The 23246-nt window shown below is 42.8% G+C and overlaps 1 protein-coding gene across 1 annotated transcript; it reads left to right on the forward strand.

Moving 5' to 3' along the window:
* The first annotated feature begins 373 nt into the window (after positions 1-373).
* NPM1 (nucleophosmin 1) lies at positions 374-13009 on the forward strand. The gene is made up of 11 exons (XM_079970097.1): positions 374-559; positions 1979-2058; positions 2565-2684; positions 4935-5028; positions 5170-5273; positions 5852-5916; positions 6384-6438; positions 8712-8795; positions 9290-9391; positions 11387-11461; positions 12671-13009. Exons 1-11 carry the CDS (start codon positions 496-498, stop codon positions 12707-12709), a joined length of 882 nt encoding a protein of 293 aa, XP_079826223.1. The 5' UTR covers positions 374-495; the 3' UTR covers positions 12710-13009.
* Positions 13010-23246: the final 10237 nt, after the last annotated feature.

Genomic DNA, 23246 nt, shown 5'->3' on the forward strand with positions numbered 1-23246 from the left:
ATTGACCCAGCACAGCTGCGTAATGCGCGAGAGCGCCTCAACGGGTCCGCGCGGAAGGATGACAGAGTGGAAGGCGAGAGCGCACGCGCGCGCAGCGACCACCCACTCGCGTCTATGGAACACTCCGCCCATCCTCTCAGGCGCATGCGCCCCTCAAAGCCGTCTGCTCCCGCCAGCTGAAGTTGATTGGAAGGGAGCCGGCGGCGCCGCAAAAAAAAAAAAAAGGAGAAAGGAGGCCCGGCGGCAGTTCTCGCGAGACCTGCGGATCTATAAATGCAGGGAGGCGGGAAGGAGGCGGGCCCTTTTTCTCGCAGTGCGCGCTGCTGCTGCTGCTGCGTCTGTCCGTCCGTCCGTTCGCCCCACAGGTGCCCTCCGTCCTGTTCCGCGCGGCTCCTGCGACTAACGTGACTTGAGGGGGTGGGGGGAGAAAAGGTGATACCGACGACGACGACGACGACGACCGCGTTCGGTGGTGAGGGTCTGCCAGCAGACAAGATGGAGGACAGCAGCATGGACATGGACAACATGGGCTCCCTCAGGCCGCAGACCTTCCTCTTCGGTAAAAGGGCCTAGGCCGCCCGCCCGCCCGCCGCGTGAGGGAAAGACGAGGCGCGGGGTTATCTCCCCCCCTTTCTTTGGCGCATGCGCACCTCCCCCTTCCCACGCGGCTTCTCTCTCTCTCCCCCCCCTCCCCTTCGCCCCGCGTTTCGAACGTCCCTCGCGCGCTCCGCGTTCCTTCCTTGAGGGCGGGGCCGGGTCGAAGCGCCTGGAAGGAAGGAAGGAAGGTGGGGGGGGCGCTTCTTCCCCACGTGGCTGGCGCTTCGGGGGGGAATTAGGGGGCCCTCAGCCGCCGCCGCCTCCGCCCCCCCCCGGCCCTGCTGTGTGTTTGGAAATGCGGCGGCTGCTTCCTTTGTCCTCCTTTCCCACCCCCTCCAACCTCCTCCCTGCTTCAATGGACGCCGTCTCCGCCGCTTTGGCACCGGGCCCACCAATTCCTGGCGACGCTCCCCTCCCCCCCTTCCTCTCACGTGGCTGGAGGAGGAGGAGGAGGGAGTTGGGTGAGGGGCCTTTTGGCTCCATGTCTCCCCCCCATGCGCTTCGCCACGTGGCCGCCCTGGAAGCTTTGGGGGCGGGGGGGGGGTTCGTCAGGTTCAAGAAGCAAATGCGACTTCGAAAATAAAGGGCAGGGAAAGGAAACACTACGATGGTTAATTCATTTTTTTTCTGGCTCCGAGACGCTTCCCCGTGGAAATAACGTTTCCCTCTCTGCCGCCGGTGCTGTTTAGGGTTGACACAGGTCACTTCATGTCAGACCTATAGGCCTGCTGTGGGGGGGGGGGGGAGAAAAGCGCAGAGAGCTGCTGCAGAGGCTGGTATTGCAGTGTGGTACCAGGTGGGGAGGAGAGAAAGAAGGGCCTCGGATGGCCATGTGCTTCAGTAGGCGGAGCATGATAGCACCTTGCAAAATGAGGAGGAACCCTGTAATCGCAAGATGGCAACTGTTCTTTGTAACCTGCAGGCATATAAGTAGAATTGTGCGCCGTGCTGCTGGCCCTGAAAAGCTAACCGGTGCTCTAGAACGGCATGGCGTTTGTGTGCTTTTAACTAGAGGTGTAAGTGGAAGATCAGTGCTTGTAAAGCTTTCCCCTGTATGTTTAAATGGTACTCAGGATTTTTTCTCTATTGGATCTGATCCCAACTTGTGACTGATGACAACACAGCTATGAGCACTGTAAACTTCCAAAGGTTTTTGTTTTTTGTAGATGTAGAAGTGATGCAGATCTGTTCTGATTTGCATGTGCGTTAAAAAAGGACACACAGACTGCAGTCTTTTTTTGGAAGTAAGGACGGTTCAGTGGGCCTTTTTTTTTTCTTAGTAGAAGTTTAAAAGATAGCATATTGTGTCTTCTCTGTTAGGCCTGTAAAGGGAGCTAAATATTCAAGCTATTTAATAGCAAACACATTGCTGCTTTTGCAGGTTGTGAACTAAAGGCAGACAAGGAGTATCATTTCAAGGTGAATGATGAAGAAAATGATCACCAACTCTCTTTAAGAACGGTAAGTGCTGATTCTTGGAAAATACTGAAGAAGTGCTGGAACAAGTGCTGCAAAATAATTGCAGATTGTACTGATGCAAAACATTGTGGCAATTGCACCTGAAAAGTTTACTGATGTGGCCAGAATGGGTATTTGATGCAGCTGTCTAGATACTGGCTTGACATGTATTGGTACCGCCATGCTGTGGCCACACTTTCTGTGACTTCACCTGAGACTACCATGGAAGACCTGTTAAAATATCACTGCATGAAATATAGAAGGTGGCTTAAATTATTCCTCTTCCAAAGACTCAATTTCCTGAGGACCCCACCACCATTCACTTACTATGACAGTTGTCAAAACTGGGGTGTTCTTGGGCATCTCGATTAAACTTGGAGTAACAAGTAGACGTTATGGCACCAACTGAGAATAAAGTAAGCTGCACATTCTTTGTGTTGGGTAGTTGTAGCACTAAGGCTGTAAGCCTCAGCTGTTCTCCTTGTCAAACACTGTACCTTGTTCTACAGGTTAGCTTAGGGGCTGGTGCGAAAGATGAGTTGCATGTTGTTGAAGCAGAAGCATTGGACTACGAAGGCAAGCAGATTACTGTCACTCTGGCATCCTTGAAGATGTCAGTGCAGCCTACGGTAAGTTTTTCGCTTATCTATTAAAATTGGTGGGATGAAATCTAAATAAACAAATACTACATAACGCTAGTCCCTTACACATTTTTTCTAGTTGTATTTTCACAGGATTTTGATTGTACAGTAGCTATGTAGTTGAAAACTAAAGTGGATACCTAAGAGCTCTTCATGCCTGTGCTGAAGGAAGGTTGAACATGTGACCTTGGCTCTTACTTGTGGTTTAGTGTTGCATCTTAATTTGGTCAGCACGTTTACTGGGTTACATGACTTAGCTTTCGTCTTTTTATTTTGTATAGTGATGTGGGCTTATTGGACTTTTTTAATGGTAATTAAATTGATTTCAATGTTTGACATCTAGGAAACAAAAACAAGAGAAAGACACTGTTAAAACAGTCCCCCCAATAGAATTTATTTGTTTAGGGATTAATTAATTAATTAAGCTACATTATAAAAATTAATTAATTAAGCGACATTATAAAAAATGTGTTTTGTAGTTGTAAGTAGAATTATTTAATGTTCTGATCTGTTTGCATGGGGAATAGACAAAGGCTTAGCAGATACAGCCAGCCTTGGTAGCCAAGCATTTGTTTCTTGGCGCCAGCTGTGAAGTAGTCTTACCATTGCAGCTTTTTAAAAAAGTGCTATCATACAGTAGATACTTATTTCTGCTGAGATTCACATTGTTTTATCTGTATTAAGTGGCTTATGTTTTTAAAATGACTTTGTAATTTGAATCTATTGTACAGGAATAGGGATCCTTTTTCAGCCTAATGGTATTTATTTTACTTAAAGAATTTATATACACCCTTTAGCCAAAAAGACTCTCGGAGTGGCTTTCATTAGTACTGTACTAAGATGACCCCTGACCTCGGGCTCAGTCTGTAATGACATGATAACACAGTTGGAAAAAGGAACAGAAGAAGGCAAGGAGGCACAGGTTTTTTGTTACAGTTCTTACAGTGCAGTTACATAGGTCAGTTCATGCAGATTCTGGCTGTGTAGAGCAGCAGTAAGTCTTCACCAATGTCAGTGGCAGTTGTGACTGTCTTACTCTTAAGGGCAGCTCTCTTCAGAAGCACACTTCTCCCCAGATCTGTGAGCAGAGCTAGTGACAAGTGCCCAGCACAGGAGGACACAGCAGCTCCTGCCATACGCTTTTCTCAAACTGATGTATTGATGGCTGTTAGAATCCTCACAGGCAACCTTTTTCTGCATTTATTAATTAAATTTGTATGCCGGAGATCTCAGGGTGGTTTATAGGCGTGTGGACTGCATGTCAGTTGCAGGTGGGTCCAGAGGCAAAAGGGAGCAGAGCAAAAGATACGGCTCCTCTCTCTACACAGCAGGCTGAACTGAATTCATACAAGTATCTGAGATTTCTACCCCGCTCTTTGCCCAGGCAAGCAAGAACTTTATTACAGTTCAGCCTGGCTCTTGAGGGTGCAGAGCAAGGACTTTTAGGGGAGTGGCTTTGGGAAGAGGGGGTGTTATCTGGGGAGAGTACCATAAGCTAGCTAAGAGGCTCTATGGGCCACATTTGGCCTCCTGGCCTGAGGTTTTGCATGTCTGTCATGTTTTTATGGTCTGTAAGCTGCCTTAAGTGGGCTTTGCCCCCCCCCCCATGGCCTATTATTACCTTTGTAAATAAAAACAGATACACATTTATAAATACAGATAAAGTCGACAAAGTTACATAATTCATGCTTTTGTTAGGTTGATAAACACATGAAATGCCTTTACTGTGATTCGTTATACAACCTTTGGCATTATTTTTCTCTCAGTTTGTTAAAGAATATTCCCTCATTTAGGTTTTTGTACATTAGTTGTTTTGGTAGAAACCTTGGGAATAACAGGTTATGGCTAGTCAGATGTCTTGCAATTTTCTGTCTTCCTCAGTTTTGAATGACCCATTTTTCAAGAAGTCAGTTCTGTAACACTTCAAAGGCTAAATAGCTTGGCTGAAACTGTAGTTTCCTGGGCCATTAGCTCCATTAAATGCATAGGTTCAACTAAGAAAGGGCTTTCAGCCAGCTGAAATATGTTTAGCTTTTATAAAGCTCTATCATTTTAAATACTAGTCTGGACTCTAGCAAAGAAAATGGGAAAGAGACCACTTTTGCTGGTTTGAGTAGAGTTGTATGATAATCCAATGCCTTTTCTAGACCTGTTAGGAATTGTGAGTTATGTAGCTTCGCAATACTGTCTATATGATGCAAATATTTCAACTATGCTTTGTACGTTTCCCCTCTTCAGGTTTCATTAGGTGGCTTTGAAATCACACCACCAGTAATTCTGAGGTTGAAAAGTGGCTCAGGACCAGTTTATGTCAGTGGTCAACATCTCGTAGGTAAGAAAGTAACCTCTCTTCTCTGTTTCACTTAATTTCTGTCTGAACACATAAATTTGGTAAAGTGAATGCATCTCTTATGGCCTGCCATAAAGTTGAAATGTTGTGTGTGGTCTTACTTGACTTGTCCCATATCTTCAGCTTTAGAAGAAGAACCAGAATCTTCTGAAGATGAAGATGATGATAAGGTACTACACAACACAGCAAAAAGGCCTGCAGGTGTGACATTGGCTAAAGTTCCACAGGTAAGCTGATGGGGGGGGAATGGCTGCTTTGGAATTGATAGTGTGTCTGTAGGAATGGGTTTCCTCACACAAGCTCTTAAAAACCAAGCAACTCACCTGTGTTCTAGCTTGTGTGGTTGGCAAGAGAAATTTTGCATAGGTCTTTGTGAATCTAGATTTAGGAATAAAATAAAACCAAATTTTGTATATAAATTAGATGAAGCCTTATCATGTGGTATGTGTAAAAAAGACAAAAAAGACTTTATTTTAAATTGGTTGCCACCCTTTTTGGATCGGTGGGTACATTTTGATTTTTAAGGGAGTGCTGTTGTGCCTTAGGAAGGAAGAATAAAGAACTGAAAGAGGAAGTAAGGCATATTGTCACCTTCAACTTCCTTCTTCAGCTCTACATTTCAAGGAAGAAAAAGGTAATCATCCTCACAATTTCATAAGTAAAGGGATAGTCAGTGGAGGAAACTCAGAGGCTTTCTAGGTGCCAGTGAAGACTTCAGTGGTGAATCCTACACTAGCAGGTCTAAACTTAGAATCAAAACATTGGGCATATTTGTAATCCCTTCCATACGTTTTTTCTTTAAAAGAAAAAAGTAAAGCTGACAGAGGATGATGATGATGAAGACGACGACGATGAAGATGATGATGATGAGTATGTTACCTTTTGGAATATGTTCAATGTTTTTAACAATTTGCCAGTAAATGTCAGCTTCGCACCCAGAAAAATTGTCTTTTTCAAAAGTAGTTATTTAGATTGATCGGTTTTTGTTTTATTTATAAATATTTGTGAAGATACACGTGCCTTGTTAAAATGTTGCCATTAATGGCAAAATTTCAGTTTTTTAGTTGGATTTCCTACCCTGCTTTAAATTCAGAAAGGATCTCCAGAGCACCTTAAAAAGAACAGAATTAAATTAGGAATGCTTATACATGCTCTGAAATTGGCATTGCTCTGAGTTAGTGTGTGTCGCCGCCAACCCAGTTCACATTAAGTTGTAGTTGTTGTTTCCACATCTGTTTATGTCTTACAGGTATAAAACAAGTTGGATGAGGGCCTTCAAAGATGCTTAAATTACCATGCTTTTGGGTGTTGATACTAATTGGAATTTTTAATTGTAGTGACGATGACGACATGGATGATGAAGAGGAGGAAGAGAAGACTCCAGCTAAAAAAGTGAGTAATTATGTACAATTCAAAAATCACTTCACAATGTATAAATTTGTACTTACAGAAGGGATTATTAACATTTCTATAGGTTGTTTGTTTATGCTATTGGAATGATGTGGTTGAATATAAAGGTGAGCATGTCAAGTCTAAGTATTGTATCCCAACCCTCATAGCAAAGAAAACAGTATCTCATCTCACAGTTCTCACAATTTGGTGACAACAATTGCTGAAAAAGAACCGAGCTATTTTTAACAGAATGATTTCTATCCCACTGAAATGATCGAGGTGATTTAAAAACATTAAAACAATTATTTTGTGAGTTCCCGTCTGCCATGTTGGTGCAAATAGTGAAAAAATTGCTATTTGCTATTGATTACATGTCAAAACCTCCTTATACCCTGTCACCAATTCAGAAGGGGGTTTCTTTTTAGTTGACTGGGTTTGTGTTTCTGCTACCTTTGTTGAGCTCATGCTCTAGTAATCTAGTTGTAAATTTCACTTTTTGAATGCACAGAAGGATGCTTTCAAGCATGGGTTTGAATCAGTCTCTGAGGGTTAATAATTACTAGCTGGTTCATATGCAAACATTGCCTACCCTTGTACGGTCTCTTCCCCAAAATGCTGGTTCTGAAACATTTTTTAGTCCTCTGTGTTTCAGCTCTGTGTCTTGATGCTTCAGGGCAACAACAGTTGCATTGCCCAGTTAAAAAGCAAACATGTCTGATAAGCGCTGTTGGCTTGTCAGTGTTTGAAGGGAGTCGGCTCTGAACTGGCCTAATCAGAAGGAAGCTTCTGAATAAGAAACTGAGGCTCCCTCCCTCTATTGCACAGTCCAGGATCAACTGCTATTTGGCTCTTCCCTTCCTAGAACTGTCACGTGGGGTATCCATAGTTCCTGAATCAATTTTATTTTTTCTCTCCCCATCGCCTTTTGTTTTCATTAATCAGCAAACGGTTGTTTAAGCACATTGGCAGGAGCAAGTTGCGGCACTGTATTGACTCCTTTTCAAGGCCTGGGCTAGACTGGGAAGTTGACCAGCCTTGACTCTCAGTGAATCTGTGCTTATGCCTTTTGATTAGCTTTGGGATTAGGAGAGAGTGTGAATGGCTCCCCTGTCATGGCACTTCCTGTTCTGTTCCCTTGGCCTGGGCTGTAACCAAAATCCACTTGTCTAAGTGGGGACAGAAGATTCCCTTCCAGAGGGAAATGTAGCTTTTGCTTTGGGATAGATAGGTGGAAGTAGGAAGGACCTTTTAAAATAAATGATTTTTAAAAGTAAAATTTTAGTATGGAACAACTGCAGTAAATTGAGTTAGATTATGTAAAGCTATCAGCCGGGATAGTCTTTTCTTTTCACATTCAAGTAATAAGATCTTATTCTTTGGAGAAGTAAAATGATAAAAATCCCCTATTTTTATGTTACTTTACAGACATGGGGCACTAGGTGGCACTGTGGCTTAAAGATTAAGTTGGATTAGAGATTTTTCAGTTGTAGCTTTCACTTTCCATTAACAATTCCTTTATCTGAGTTCATTACATGTCTGTATAACTTATGAAAAATAATAGAAAAGATCTGAACAAGAGTTGGGGATTTTGTTAATATTTTTAAAAGATAGGATTTGTGATTTTGTGTGTTATGAGATTTAGAACCATTAAGGCTATTAAAATCAATTTAATTTGCATTACTGGGAATCTTAATTTAAAATTGTGAATCAAGGTAAAAATGAATTATGGGTACTAAGTTTTAATCAAGTATAACATTATTGGTTAAATACAAGTTAGTAGAGTCTAAGATTGTAGTTATTTTGTTTGTACCAGTTGCCAATTTTTACTTGTGTTTGTAGTGTGTTACTAATTAAGTTTGTAATGCATTCATGTTTCTTTCAGAAAAAATAAGGTGATCTCCAACTAAGTTGTGTTTAGTAGGCCCACTGAAATAAATGGACTTAAGTAATGTCAGTTTATTTCAAAAGGTCTGTAGCACTGCAAGGTGTAGTGTCAACCAAAAGCTTTACTTTTCTAGGTTATCACCACAACAGTTATTATTAACACTGAGCTTCAGTAAAGCAAATAATTTAATTAGACAGTGCCTATATGATATCGAGCTACAGAATAATCTGGCCATAAGGAATTTTTGTCCATGGTATGATTATTTTCCACCTAGTCATTTTGACACCCTATTTGCAAATGTGGTATTTGGCTAGTAGAGAATGGAATCTTTTGGCAGATTCACATAAAGTGGAGCACTGATAGATTCTTACATTTATTCCTATTTTAGCCTGCCCGAGATTCTTCTGCAAAGAACACACCAAAATCAAACCAGAATGGGAAAGATTCCAAGCTGGGAACACCCAAGTCAAAAGTAGGTATAAATTCCTTAATACACTGGTATTCATAATTTGCCTGCAAATTTGTAAAAGAATTGGGAATTATTTGAACATCTGTTCCCTACAAACTTATGGAAGTTAGCTGTGGAATTTCAATACCTGATTTAAAATAGCTCTCACATGTAACAGGAGACAAAAACTAGAATTCACATTAATGTAGTTGATGAAATGACCATGTTTTTAGAAGGGCTGTATATCTGGACTTCTTGTACAAGCTAGACAGTTGTGGTTGTAGACCTTAACACCTGTTACCCCTGTCTAGTGGATGCAACGCTGTATTGGCACAAAGACATTTGCTACTTGGTTGTACACACCGTTTGCCTTACGCAGCAGAATATAAATTGGTGTTAATAATCTGAATCTGAAACCAAAGCATATAGTGTAAACAGAAGGCATTGGGCACAATGACCAGATAGTAAATAATGTGTTGTCATATTGTTGAGAAATGTAATAAGTTGCTCTGTTTTAGACTCCGGAGTCTCATAAAGAGAAGAAACCACAGAGTCCAAAAACACCAAAAACCTTCACTCTAGATGAGATGAAAGCAAAAATGCAGGCAAGCGTACAAAAGGTAAGTTTACTGGCTACCTGGCTAGTAGAGATTGCCTTACTGAAAAATTTAATTGCTGCTGAGCTCATAGTGGCAAGGAAGATGTAAACCCTTTGTTCAGGTACTGAATGTAAAATTTTGGATGTGCTTGAATTTTAATATAAGTGGTGCAGAAGCCCTTTATACGGAATGCTTGGTGAATGTACAAAAATCTGCTGATACATATAAAGTTGCAGGAAACCTGACTATCTGTTTTATAAGAAAAAAATGAGTTCTGGGGAAATAGCAATATGAAATACTTTTTGAACCTAAGCTTCTGTTTTAAGAACATAAATGTGTAATTAGTCAACACACACAGTTTTACCATGGAGTATATTTATTAAAATGTTTAAAGGGTGAGCCCCAACATAATATATGAGGGAAACTGCTTGTTTATCCTTCCGTTTGTATGCTTTCAAAATCTGATCCAGTGGGTTGGGGGTTTCTGTTAAGCACATGGGGGAGCTTTGGTGGGAAGGGAGACAAGCAAAACCCAAAGTCCCATTGTACAAGTGGATTTTTGTTGTATAAGCAGGCAGACTTCATTGGGTATTGCCCTGTGTGGGTTTGTTTTGGTCGTACAATTATTGCAAAGGTACCAGTGATATAAACAGACTGCAGAATGCTGCATACAAAGTGTATCTTTTTACCAGTTGGATAAATTGGTATGTGTTGGCGAGGAGGTGGTGAAGTTGAAGACTGAAACTGTCAGCATTGCAATAAATGAAGGAAGGGTTTATCTGGACTTAAATATCACAAAGACCTCAGCATTAAGCAGAAATAAACATGCCTTGCAGAAAAAGCTCAAAAAAATAATTTCTATAATGCATTTTAGTGGTAAATAACTACGCCAATCTGTTGCATGTTATCATTATACTCAAGCTATATACAGTCCTATAGGGGACGCAGGTGGCACTGTGGGTTAAAGCCTCAGCGCCTAGGGCTTGCCGATCGAAAGGTCGGCGGTTCGAATCCCTGTGGCGGGGTGCGCTCCCGCTGCTCGGTCCCAGCGCCTGCCAACCTAGCAGTTCGAAAGCACCTCCGGGTGCAAGTAGATAAATAGGGACCGCTTACCAGCGGGAAGGTAAACGGCGTTTCCGTGTGCGGCTCTGGCTCTGGCTCTGGCCAGAGCAGCGATGTCACGCTGGCCACGTGACCTGGAAGTGTCTCCGGACAGCGCTGGCCCCTGGCCTCTTAAGTGAGATGGGCGCACAACCCCAGAGTCTGTCAAGACTGGCCCGTACGGGCAGGGGTACCTTTACCTTTACCTTATATACAGTCCTGCCTGGTTGAATACTGGGAACTGCTTGAGTAAATATGTACAGGCTGAAAATACCATAGTTGCTGTAGGTGCAAGATTAACAGTCCTGAACTTTCATGTTGCAGTCATGTCAGTAAATACAAACTTAATTTTGCAACTTGGACTTGTTTGTGAGATATCCACAAATTCTGATTCCGAACTTTTGAGTTTTGTGTTCTTCAGAAGCTTTGTTTCATTAAGCTTCTCACTTCATGTTATCCCCTTGATTGTATCTGTACTTCTACATATACAGTTATTTCATTACATGCAAAAAGATGGAGGAATCTAAGGCACATGAAAAGCAACAGGATTCAGGCGAGTTGCTTGTTTCATTGTGCAGCTAAATGCTATAGTCACAAGCACCACTACCTCAATTTCTGATTTTTTCCCCCCAACTGGGCAAAAAAAAAATGCTGAGGAAAAAAAATTATCCCCTAGGCACTCAGATCCTACATTTCCCCTATTCCTGCAATCTCACTAGAACAAATGTTGTCTTGTGAAACAGGTATTGGCATGCTTTGTCTCTGATAGTAGCAAAGGTCCTCCAGAATGTTGCATGTGAATCAGATTATCTTAAAATTTGTGTAGTGATTTATTTCCATGTACCACACAGGCTAAAAGTCTTTCAGTTCCTTGTGTCAATCTTACGTTTCACTGTTATTTTCTTTTTGCAATAGGGAACCAGTTTGCCTAAGGTGGAGGCCAAGTTTGTGAATTACATTAAGAATTGTTTCAGGACAGAGGACCAGAAGGTAATGGAATCAATCGTTGTTGTTGTTGTTTAGTCGTTTAGTCGTGTCCGACTCTTCATGACCCCATGGACCAGAGAACGCCAGGCACTCCTGTCTTCCACTGCCTCCCGCAGTTTGGTCAAACTCATGCTGGTAACCTCGAAAACACTATCCAACCATCTCGTCCTCTGTCGTCCCCTTCTCCTTGTGCCCTCCATCTTTCCCAACATCAGGGTCTTCTCCAGGGAGTCTTCTCTTCTCATGAGGTGGCCAAAGTACTGGAGCCTCAGCTTCACAATCTGTCCTCTAGAATAAATTGTTGCCCCCTTTCCCAATCACTTTCCACACACTTTAGAGCTTCAGCTACAAGCAGTACTTGGACTAGATAAATGGGAGCTGTTTGTGGGAAAGGAAACATTTTTCTCCATTTTGATGGTCGGTGTCTCTTCACTTTTAAACCCACAGTATTCTCCAGCCCCATTTTGACCAAGTAAAATGGTGTTGTGGTTTTCTACTGCTGAATTTGGCTAGCCTTCCCTTCAGTTTCCTTTTTGCAGAGAAGAACTACTGCGCTAGAACCTTTGGCAGTCTTGATGCTTTCCTTTCCCAAAGTCAACGGAATTACTGTGTGACAGCATGCCAGGAGGTGGTGGTGCTGGTATCAGGAAGCAAGCTGTATTGGATTAGACCTGTAAATCTTAAATTTCACTATCAAAATTCCTTAAACAAAATTGTTATGCTTTTCTGCTTTCCCCCAAACAGTTCAAAGCTGTCGGGAGGGAGGGGTGTGTGTGGAAATTGTGGCCCATTTAAGCGAGAATGTTTGAAAGCAGCTAGTTCAGCTACTGAAGTAGATTTGGACATAAGGCAGGGCAGGCAGAGTTCAGACGGTATTTGCCTAGCTGAGACACACCCTTCCTTTTGCTTTCCTTTACTATGCTTTATAGGGTGTGAGCAGTCTTAAAAGGCAAAATATATTGGGTAATTTTAATCTTAGTGTACTTGGTAAGCATTTTTTTATAAAATTAGCACAGACTTGGATTTCATATACACTTGTCCTGTTAACTGTACCTAGATGAAAGAAACTTTTAAGTGGAAAATTCCATGCCCATAAATACTTTATGCACATCATTTATTGTTTTAAATAGCTTTTCTGGTGCTTAATGCAATTTGTACTCTAAAGGAAGATCAAGACGGAAGTAACCTTTTTTTATTTTTGGTGTGTTTTAGGTTATTCAAGCACTCTGGCAGTGGAGGCAGACTCTGTGAGCAAGAAGTTAATAAATGACTCCTTTTCAAGTTTCAGTTCTGTGTGTATAACCATTAATATCTGGCTGTCCTTTTTATAAATGCTAAAGCTTTCCCTACAGAGTCTTGATTAATGTCGTCCAGAATGTTTTGCCAAGAATGTGTTGTCCAAAATGCCTGTTCGGTTTTTAAGACCAGGACTCCACCCTTTTAATTTCAAATATGTATGGAATGTTTTGATAATGCATAGTAGTGGTGGTCAAAAATGGAAATGGGGAAACTTAAATGTAAATGTGAAAATAAAGTTTAGTATTTTAAGTAGCTTTGCTGCTTTTTTTGTTGGATTGAGCTTTTCTCCCATACAAGTTGGCAGTACACTCATACAAACAGGGTTCCTTAATCACATTTTCCCAAGAGATGGAATTCCTTTCAGAATGGTATTTTGACACTTCCTGATCCTGCTGGTTTTATTTATTTGTTTATTGTTGGCATCCGTCTGCCTTGAGAGACAATGAAGAGTGCACCTCTAGGGTTGAAGTCAAAACTGCTGGAGGATCCCTGTTGCCTTTTCGATTCCCATATTTTGGCAAGGGTTTTCTAAATTCTGTATTGAGTTGTATGCCAGTGAATGCCAAAACATCTTAGAAGCTGGCTAGGCCTCACGATGTGAACCAAGGAAGGTTAGGGGTTTTTTTTTGAAGAAGAAGAGTTTGGATTTGATATCCTGCTTTATCACTACCCTAAGGAGTCTCAAAACGGCTAACAATCTCCTTTCCCCACAACAAACACTCTGTGAGGTGAGTGGGGCTGAGAGATGTCAGAGAAGCGTGACTAGCCCAAGGTCACCCAGCAGCTGCATGTGGAGGAGCGGGGAAGCGAACCTGGTTCACCAGATTACGAGTCCACCGCTCTTAACCACTACACCACACTGGCTTTTGTTTGCAGCTCTCCTACATAGCACGGTCAATGTACATGTAGACCATAGTTTTTTTTGGGGGGGGGTTTAAATCCTTCCTTAAATGTTTGCTTAGGAGGTTGGATATCTGCTGATAAATCTGTACAGGCTTTTATGCACTCATCCATTCCTGTTTATCATGTATTTGTAAAAGTGCCCCAAAGTCTTCCTGGCAAACTGAAACTTCTCATTCTGTGTTTCTTGTGCAAGGAGGGACAATGTAGAACTTGAATGTAAATGCAGAACATCTCATAAGATGAGAATAACTTGTACAGAGTGTTTCGGTAAGCAGAAAGTACGATTGGGAGTTGAAGGGAGAAGGAGATGCCTGGCTGTGCCTTTCTAGGAGTCTCAAGTTCATGCTTAACTGCAGCTAGAGTGGAATATGTTATGGACATACCTCTTAATATAACATTTAGTGGTAGTAATGGAGGAAATGGGGCCAGTTACAGTTGATCAAGTACAGTCAACTTGTCTGACCAAAACTGCCAGATGGTGGAGGCTACAGTGACTGAGCAATTCCATGCGACAACCTAATTGTGACCATTGTCTAGTGCTTCTTGCTTTGGAAGCAAATTTAGATTGTCTTTGGTGGTGGACTGAAGGCATCAAATTAACCTCCTAGAAGGAGAATTTTCACAAAATGAAGTCTCTGTTCTTTTTACTGAACCAAACTCCTGCAGAGCTCAGTGCTGGCTAGTCCCTCTTGAAAATATGCTCACGGCGCTCTACCCAGCTATGGATCTTTGAAGCCTCTGCCACTTGTGCAATCCCTGACTGTCTTGTAAAAAACATGATTTGATTTACTCTGAGTACTCCAGTTCCAGCCATGTCCCTTTCCAAGATCCTGCATTTCGTTCCTCTGGTTTTCTGTTTCCCTGCCCTCTTGGCAAGTAGCATGCCCAGTCCTCTGGCCTGTTTCTGGTTTTGTTTTTTTGTCCCCTTAGGTTCACTCTATATTTGTATACTTCTTTGAATTCCTCCAGCTGTGCTGATACCATTGTGACAGAAACGGGACCACGAGAAAATTCTCAGTACTGTACTCAACAGCTGAGTTTGTTAATACGTTCTGAAGCTTTAGTCAGTAGGGAATCACGTATCAATTTATGTTTATGTGAGCTTAGCTGCAGGAATTCATGCCCTTGCCCCTAGCCCATTTAGTTGCAATGAGCTAGGTTGGTGGGGAGGTCATGATTGGACCATGGTCACCCCATGCATTGCTGTGGTTGAGTGGTGACTTGAAGCCACATCTCGGGCATTGGTCAAAGTAAACAGGTACAGTCATACCTTGAGTTGAATGTGCTTCGGGTTGAGCGCGTTGGAGTTGCACTCTGTGGCAACCCAGAAGTAACGGAGCGCGTTACTTCCGGGTTTCGCAGCTTACGCATGCGCAGACTCAAAATGACGTGTGCATGCGCGGTAGTGACACGCGCAGACGCGTCTTATGTTCCGTTCGGGATGCGAACGGGGCTCCGCAACGGATCCCGTTCACATCCCGAGGTACCACGGTATTTCTCACCACCATGAGAGCTACACAAAGACCAATTGCTTAGTCTCTTGTAATGTAGACCAAGCAATGGCAACTATTATCAGGTTGGCCCTTCATAATGTAAAGTGTTGTTTTATCACCCTGTTCAGAGATACAAAGCGGGCAGATGATATCTGTATTAAAAATACTCTGGGAAGAGCTCACAGAATGGAAATGGAAGAAAATCCCATGACGTTAACATGGGAAGACAATACAGTGGTGCCTCGCAAGACGAAATTAATCCGTTCCGTGAGGCTCTTCGTATAGCGGTTTTTTCGTCTTGCGAAGCAAGCCTATTGACAGCTCAGCGGATTAGCGGTTTAGCGGCTTTTAGCGGATCAGCTGATAAGCGGCTTAGGGCTTAGGAAAAGGGGAAAAAGGGAAAAAACCCCGCAGGAACTCGCAAGACATTTTCGTCTTGCGAAGCAAGCCCATAGGGAAATTCGTTTTGCGAAGCGCCTCCAAAACGGAAAACCCTTTCGTTTAGCGGGTTTTCCGTCTTGCGAGGCGTTCGTCTTGCGGGGCACCACTGTAGTGCACTTGGGTGACAAGATCACTGCGATGGTTTTTTTTGAGGGATGGGGTATAATATATCAGTTCAGTACATCTTGAGGTGTCACTCAAGCATGTAGTTCAACACCATTAGGATGGATGTCTTCCTATCCTGCACTTGCTGAAGTGAGCACTCTCAGTTGCACAGTGCTTTTCGCCAAAGGAAACCCAAAATAGGTGTATGCAGGGAGGGCGGAATTAATCATGCTGCCCAAAAGAATATCACAGTGGGGCTCTTTCCAATAATCCCGAACACAAATGTTGGAGACGTGTACAGTCCTAGTCTCTGGGTATAGGACAGTATATGAATTCAACAAATGATAATATAAGCTGTAACCCAAATACAGCTATGAAGAGTCCTAACTAGTTTTTACCCACATTCGTTCAGAAGGTTCCTGAGAACTTGAATTTGATAATACTGGAGCCCCTAGTTGTTTCTATCTGTGTGGGATGTAAATCAGTTATGCTAGAGCTATCTGCCACGCTTCCCTCAAGTACTATATCATTCTTGAAAACAGCAGGAGATTGCAATAGGAAAATATTTTGAGTGCTCCACTTTTTTGATTATGGGTTTTCCCTTGTGAAACACTAATGGTTTTAGAAAGAAAAACCTATGAAAATATAGAAAGGGCCAGGGAGGGAGTTGGAGAGTTTTTAAAGGAATACATGTGACCTCATTACAAAATGGAAAACTCCCTTTCCCCACATTCATTGAGCTACTTAGTTGACGTTGACCACAATCTCATCAATCTGTTGATGGAACATGCCACTTAGTAAATTAGTACTGTCTGAAAAACCTTAATTGTAAGTCCACAAGGGGATGAGGTTAATCTAAGATCCCACCTCTTAAATGTCAAGTTACAACAATAAAAGGAACTACAAGAAATGGACAGATACACATATAATCATGTGGGAAATTGTATTGTTTGACGTCACTAATGGGTAATGATCCTAAAGACAGAAGGTAGCTGTGAATAACCCCTTGAAAGGATATGTGGATTTTGCTTGGTAGTAGAAAAGCAGTTTAAAAACACTGGTAGTAAATATAGAGGCAAATTTTTTCTTTTCTGGCTGTAAGTGATATAGAAGCTAATCACTTTGGATTAAAAAATAAAATCAAGCAAAATCGTATTTTGCTTTTTGGTAGCAGAAGGGCTCTGTCAGAAGAAGGCTTTTGATCCAGTTGAAAATACAACTCATGGAAGGAGACAAATTTTGGTTGATTCCTGTGTCTCTGATTTGTGCCACCCTCTAGCAGATTTTCAGAAGGTGCAAGAGGCGACAAAGAAGAATGATTGAAATTTGCTTCCTTTGCCCTCAACTGGCGGGACAAGGGTCGTATTCAACGTAGTGCTGAGCAAAACATCGCCCTTGCACACCCTAAATATGTTTTGGGTTTTCTCCCAAGCCTCCAGAGCAGATCTGGGGTCAGTGTGGGGCAAATACGTAAGTAGCACTATTTAACTTCAGTCTCTATCCAAGTAGCTGTTAACTTCCCCCGCTTTGAATGCATGCCCCTAGTACCAGATGTACTTCTGTAGTTACAAAGGTGAGCCCTTAAAAAACCCCCACACATAGTTGTTATCCTATCCCTAAGAAACATAGAAAAAAACAGGATATATTTATCCGAAAGTCTTCAAACTTACACGACCCTTTAAAAATTAGCTGATGAAGGTGAATACATTGAAACAGGGCCCTGTCAAGAGAAAATCTTTGTAACGACTTACTGTGTTATACATATCTTTATGAGTATGTGTTTGTAATCTCTGTTAGAGTTTGTAATCCTTGTCAGAATACATACTTTTGAATGGATTAATTTTTGTTGCTATTGACTATTGAGTAGGGACGACTCCCACTATTGAAACTTACATTGGCCTGAGTTCTTGGTGTGTTTTTTTTCTTGGTATATTTAATAACAAGAACTCCAACTTATTTAACCTTACAAAGTGAAACAAATATTATGTAATAAACTTTAGATGGGTTACACCAAATGCATGAAGCGTTACTCTTGAGTTGCTGGTATACATTCACACGGAGGGGAAAGGTTAAGATGGAGGGGAGGGATTGTAAACAGTGAGATCTCTAGGTCCTTGCAAACAAACAAGAGCAACAACAACAACCCTCCCTGCATCTGGTAAAGCACGAAGGTGTCAAGAACTCCCTTACTGATTTTTTAAAAGTGTTTTGGGAGCTCTCTTCAAAAAAATCCTCTTCTGGATTTTTCCCTTTAAAGTTTTAGGCAACAGAAGTTCAAGACTATTCCTTTCTATCCATCCACTTTGGGCACTGTAGTGAACCCCTTGCAGAGTTACATACCCAGCAGCCCTTTGCAAACTACAGTTCCCAGAATTCTTTGAGGGAAAGAAGGTGCTCTGAAGGTGCTTTAGAGGTACAGTGTGTACCGCAACCTCGGGGAACAATCTCTCTTTTTCTGCTTCGTTTTTCTGTCTCTTGCTTTGCTCTTTTATCAGCCTTTTTGCACTTGTTCCTTTGTTTTCCATTGTTTCTCTACTTTGATCTGATGCGAGCCACCTTGTGGTTGTTTTTATTATTATTTAAAGGTGGAAATACAGTGCACAAATGTTTGAAATGAAACGAATTAGTTGCGTGTCGAGACCCCGCAGCCACCCCCTCGTTGGAAATAACTCACACAAGGACACGGATATTAGGTTTATGTTATTGGGCAAATTTGGGCCACAACTTTATTGAAATTACAGAATGTGAGCGGCATTGGCTTAGGCATTGATTGGACCTGACTATATCTGACTCCTGCCCATTTTGCAGGAAGTCCAGTAAGGGTAAGCGAACCAACTCAAGCTCCCCCTGGCGTTCCTGTCGGGGTCGTGTCAAGGCCTTAGCCCCCCAGCCGGGCTTCAGACTAGATCAACACCACCGGGTTCCTTTAACGGAATACCCTTAAGCATGGAGGGGCAGGTGATGGCCATACCTCCCCCTCCCCCACACAAGGTCAAACAATGCCTAACCACAACCCTAACAAAGTTGTGACGATTGCTATGAGGTAGACGAAAACCAAGTGGCCAGTGCCAATTTGCCAAGTGGAAAAATTCCTACCAGGCCCCTCAGACAACCAAGGTGACCAACTGAAGTCCATAGCAAGGCTATTGCCTAACCTGCAAAATAGGGAGGGAGGGAGGGAGATTGAGGAAGCGAGCTAAAGAGGAAGTCTTCTGGCTCACTCCTCCGTTTAAACGGCCCCGGCCACACACACCCCCTGGCCAGCGGATTGGCTGGCTGGGGTCGGACGTGGCTGGGATCCCTCAGGCAATAGGGGACAGAGTCCCCTGCCCCCGGTGGGGAGTTAGACGCCACGCAGTCCACCGCAACTCCTTCCCACTGGGAAGTGGAGCGGATTTGTATAGCATTCTTTTGATATATTTAAATAAACAAAGCCAAGGCGGGCATTAAAGTGAGAAAGCCTGTGTCTCTGTGTGTTTATACGTTTTAATGAACTCTTCAAGTGAAGCCCTTCTGGTCAATAATTAGAAGCACTACTTTTTTTAAAAAAAAAAAATCAGGCTCATCCATGTTTAGAATTGCCAAGGAAGTCCCATTCCATTCAATAGGAACCACTTCTGAGTAGATATTATAAGGGCTGCAATGTAAAAGAGTTACAAACTTCAAAAGTTAGTAATGTTTAAAAGCTTGGGGAATATTCTTTATACATACATATGTAGTAGTGATGTATGGAAGTGAGAGCTGGACCATAAAGAAGGCTGATCACCGAAGAATTGATGCTTTTGAATTCTGGTGCTGGAGGAGACTCTTGAGAGTCCCATGGACTGCAAGAAGATCAAACCTCTCCATTCTGTAGGAAATCAGCCCTGAGTGCTCACTGGAAGGATGGATCGTGAAGCTGAGGCTCCAATACTTTGGCCACCTCATGAGAAGAAAAGACTCCCTGGAAAAGACCCTGATGTTGGGAAAGATGGAGGGCACAAGGAGAAGGGGACGACAGAGGACGAGATGGTTGGACAGTGTTCTCGAAGCTACCAGCATGAGTTTGACCAAACTGCGGGAGGCAGTGGAAGACAGGAGTGCCTGGCGTGCTCTGGTCCAGGGGGTCACAAAGAGTCGGACATGACTAAACGACTAAACAACAATATTTATCTGCATGGGTTCCTATGCCTTGCTCATAGGAAGGCTGATATGAAAGACTAAAATGCTTTCATTTATGACTCAAACCAGTGGCATCTTTTAGAATGCTCTGCGTAAAGGGAACACAATTTTAATTTTGGGTGGGGCAGAAATGGAGCAGTGGTGAAATGCTCGATGTTACTTCAGGCAACACTGCTTCAATAGACAATTGAGTTTTCTTGGTTTGGTAGACATTATTTTTAAATTTTTAATTAAATTTTAGCAATACAGAAAAAGAAAAAGAAATGCACCCTGCTGGTGCAAAGACATAAAAAAATAAGGCTACTATTTACACACACACACACACATATATATATTATACATACACACACACACACACACACACACACACAAATCCATCTCTCACCATCCACACCCTTTGACCCCCCCCCCACAACATCTCGACTTCCTTATCTTATAGATTCAATACTATCATTGAAATTTTTAAATTTTAAATTTGGTTTGGTAGACATTAATTAATCATTTTGCTGGCAGAGGTTGAGGTGAGGGCGAGACCTTCCTGATTTGATTTGATGGTTTTTGGGGGGAAGGTAATATGGCTAAGGAAGGGATGTGGGTGGCGCTGTGGGTTCAACCACAGACCTAGGACTTGCCAATCAGAAGGTCGGCGGTTCGAATCCCCATGACGGGGTGAGCTCCCGTTGCTCGGTCCCTGCTCCTGCCAACCTAGCAGTTCAAAAGCACGTCAAAGTGCAAGTAGATAAATAGGTACCACTCTGGTGGGAAGGTAAACGGCGTTTCCGTGCGCTGCTCTGGTTCGCCAGAAGCGGCTTAGTCATGCTGGCCACATGACCCGGAAGCTGTACGCCGGCTCCCTCGGCCAATAAAGCGAGATGAGCGCCGCAACCCCAGAGTCGGTCACGGCTGGACCTAATGGTCAGGGGCTCCTACCTTTAATATGGCTAAGTAATATGCTCAGTAATATGGCTGAAAAGATGGAAGATAGGTCTGTAAGGCTAGGAGGAGGAAATAAAGTTTAAACTGGTGCTAGGGGAGGAGGAGAAAGAGATGGCAGGATTGGATGAGACCCCTTCAAGGCTCTTCCACCTTCCGGATCCTCAGTTCCCAGGATGCCACACCGGCTCAGACAGGCGCTGAACAATTTATGTTGAGTGTCCTTGTAGGGGATTGCTGAGAGGCGAAATTCATGCAGAATAGTCAAAACTCAAATATGCATCGTCATCTAATAAGCAAGGCTGCAATCTTGACCCTTTTTAGCTGACAGTAAGTCCAACTGAATTAAATGGAACTTGTTCCTGAGTAGACACTGTTAGGATTGTAGCATTATTTGTATTAGATACTGATACAATGCTTATTTATTTATTTATACAAAATTTAAAAACAAATGCTCAATTCTCCCTGGCCAGAAAACGGCAAGACAGGAGCAATTTTGCTTCTTGCTAAGCAATTGGGTGGAAGAATGTTTGCAAATAAAAACCACACACTTCCATTTCATCATAGCCTCCCGTGAGATTTACAGCAGCAGCATCTAGGAACTTTGGTCATAACTGGTTGGATTAATTTCAGAAGTTGACATTTGAGAATCCAGATCCTCAGTGCATGCCAGGAGATGCTCATTTGATCCCTGTACATCATGGCAAGGATGAACAAATGCTTGTTTATGGGAGTGCTAAAGGTAAAGGGACCCCTGACCTTTAGGTCCAGTAGTGGACGACTCTGGGGTTGTGCACTCATCTCACTCTATAGGCCAAGGGAGCTGGCATTTGTCCACAGACAGCTTCCGGGTCATGTGGCCAGGATGACTAAGCTGCATCTGGCGAACCAGAGCAGCGCACGTAAACGCCGTTTACCTTCCTGCTGGAGAAGTACCTATTTATCTACTTGCACTTTGACGTGCTTTCGAACTGCTAGGTTGGCAGGAGCTGGGACCGAGCAATGGGAGCTCACCCCATTGCGGGGATTCGAACTGCCAACCTTCCGATCGGCAAGCCCTAGGCTCAGTGGTTTAGACCACAGCGCCACCCGCGTCTACTTTTTATGGGAGCACTACTTTTCAATTATTCTGAAAACAAAAAGCTGCCCTATCTGGCCAAAGGCAATAAAAGATTGGGATGTTCATAGATCCAGGTCTTCTGGGACACTTCTTGACTGTGCAGGCTTTGGGAGATATGCGAATTGTGCCCTCTCCTGCCAAAATAAGATCTAGACAATGTTTTGCGCAATGTCTCGTAACTTGACTGCTGTAATGCACCTCACATGGTGCTGCCCTCAGATATCTGCGTGTTAGCTTGTCTAGAATGCAGAGACAAAACATCTAAGTCAAGAAAACTGCATGCATTGCTATGCTACCAGAGTCCTTCTACTGGCTACCAGTTGGTTTGGAGAGGCTGTAATCCAGTCACTGGTTTTCACCTTTAGAGTCCACAAAGTTTAGGGCTGGAATACCTGAAGGAACGCCTTCTTCCATATTTACCTCCCTGACTTTGGAAACCAGCAACTTGGGACTTCCCCCCCACAGCCAGAAGTCAGAATGTTCCTACCCAGGTGCAGGGCTTTGTTTGTGGTGGCCCCTTGGCTGCCCTCCCATTAGAAATCTGTCACACCTGTGAGCTTGGTACTCTCAGATACATCATGAAGACTTTTCCTATAGCTCTTTGGAATTTGCTAAGCAATATTTACTCTGGCTAATACCAAGGTATGCTTGTTTTACGTTTTATGGCTTAAAAGTAAATAAATCCACAGATAGCATTCTACTTTAATTATGCTATGGAAGTGGGATGTAACTTATTTATTTTTAAATAACAAGTTAAAAAAGAAGAAGAGAACATGCTTTTTAAAATTGTGAACTTGGTAGTACAAAGAGCAAACAGCTGCCTGCCCTGCTGAATGATGTCAGGTGCAGGAAGGGTGGAAGGAGATGGAATCCTTTTCTGTACTTCTCATTCACATTCCTAAGCCCTGATGCGATGGGGCATCCAGTGGATGTGAAGGCTTTTTCACTCAAGCATGCTATTAATTCCTTGGGCCTATTGAATACATTTCATACTGTGTGAAACGTCTGGTAGTTCAAGTGACGCTGCGGACCAGTGGAGCAGAGAAAGTGAATTGCTTTTTTTCTCCTTTTCACTTTTAGCAGGGGGATTCCTTAACGGCCATGTAAGCAGAAGATGCCGTGGGTCAGGCTTGGATTTGAATTTGTCGAAGAAGGGTTACTAATCCAACATGCCTCCGAAAAACCCCCCTTTGAACACAGTATTAAATCGGGACTTTTCAAGCGGCTGAAACAAATTAACACCATTAAGAGAGTTCTGCTGCCGAAGCCTTGGCCCTGGGTGAAATTTTACGGGCTACTGTAAGTTCCAAGCTCTCTGCCGTGCATTTTCTGC

The sequence above is a fragment of the Podarcis cretensis genome (assembly GCF_951804945.1).
Source record: "Podarcis cretensis genome assembly, chromosome: 3".
In the NCBI taxonomy this organism is placed as follows: domain Eukaryota; kingdom Metazoa; phylum Chordata; class Lepidosauria; order Squamata; family Lacertidae; genus Podarcis; species Podarcis cretensis.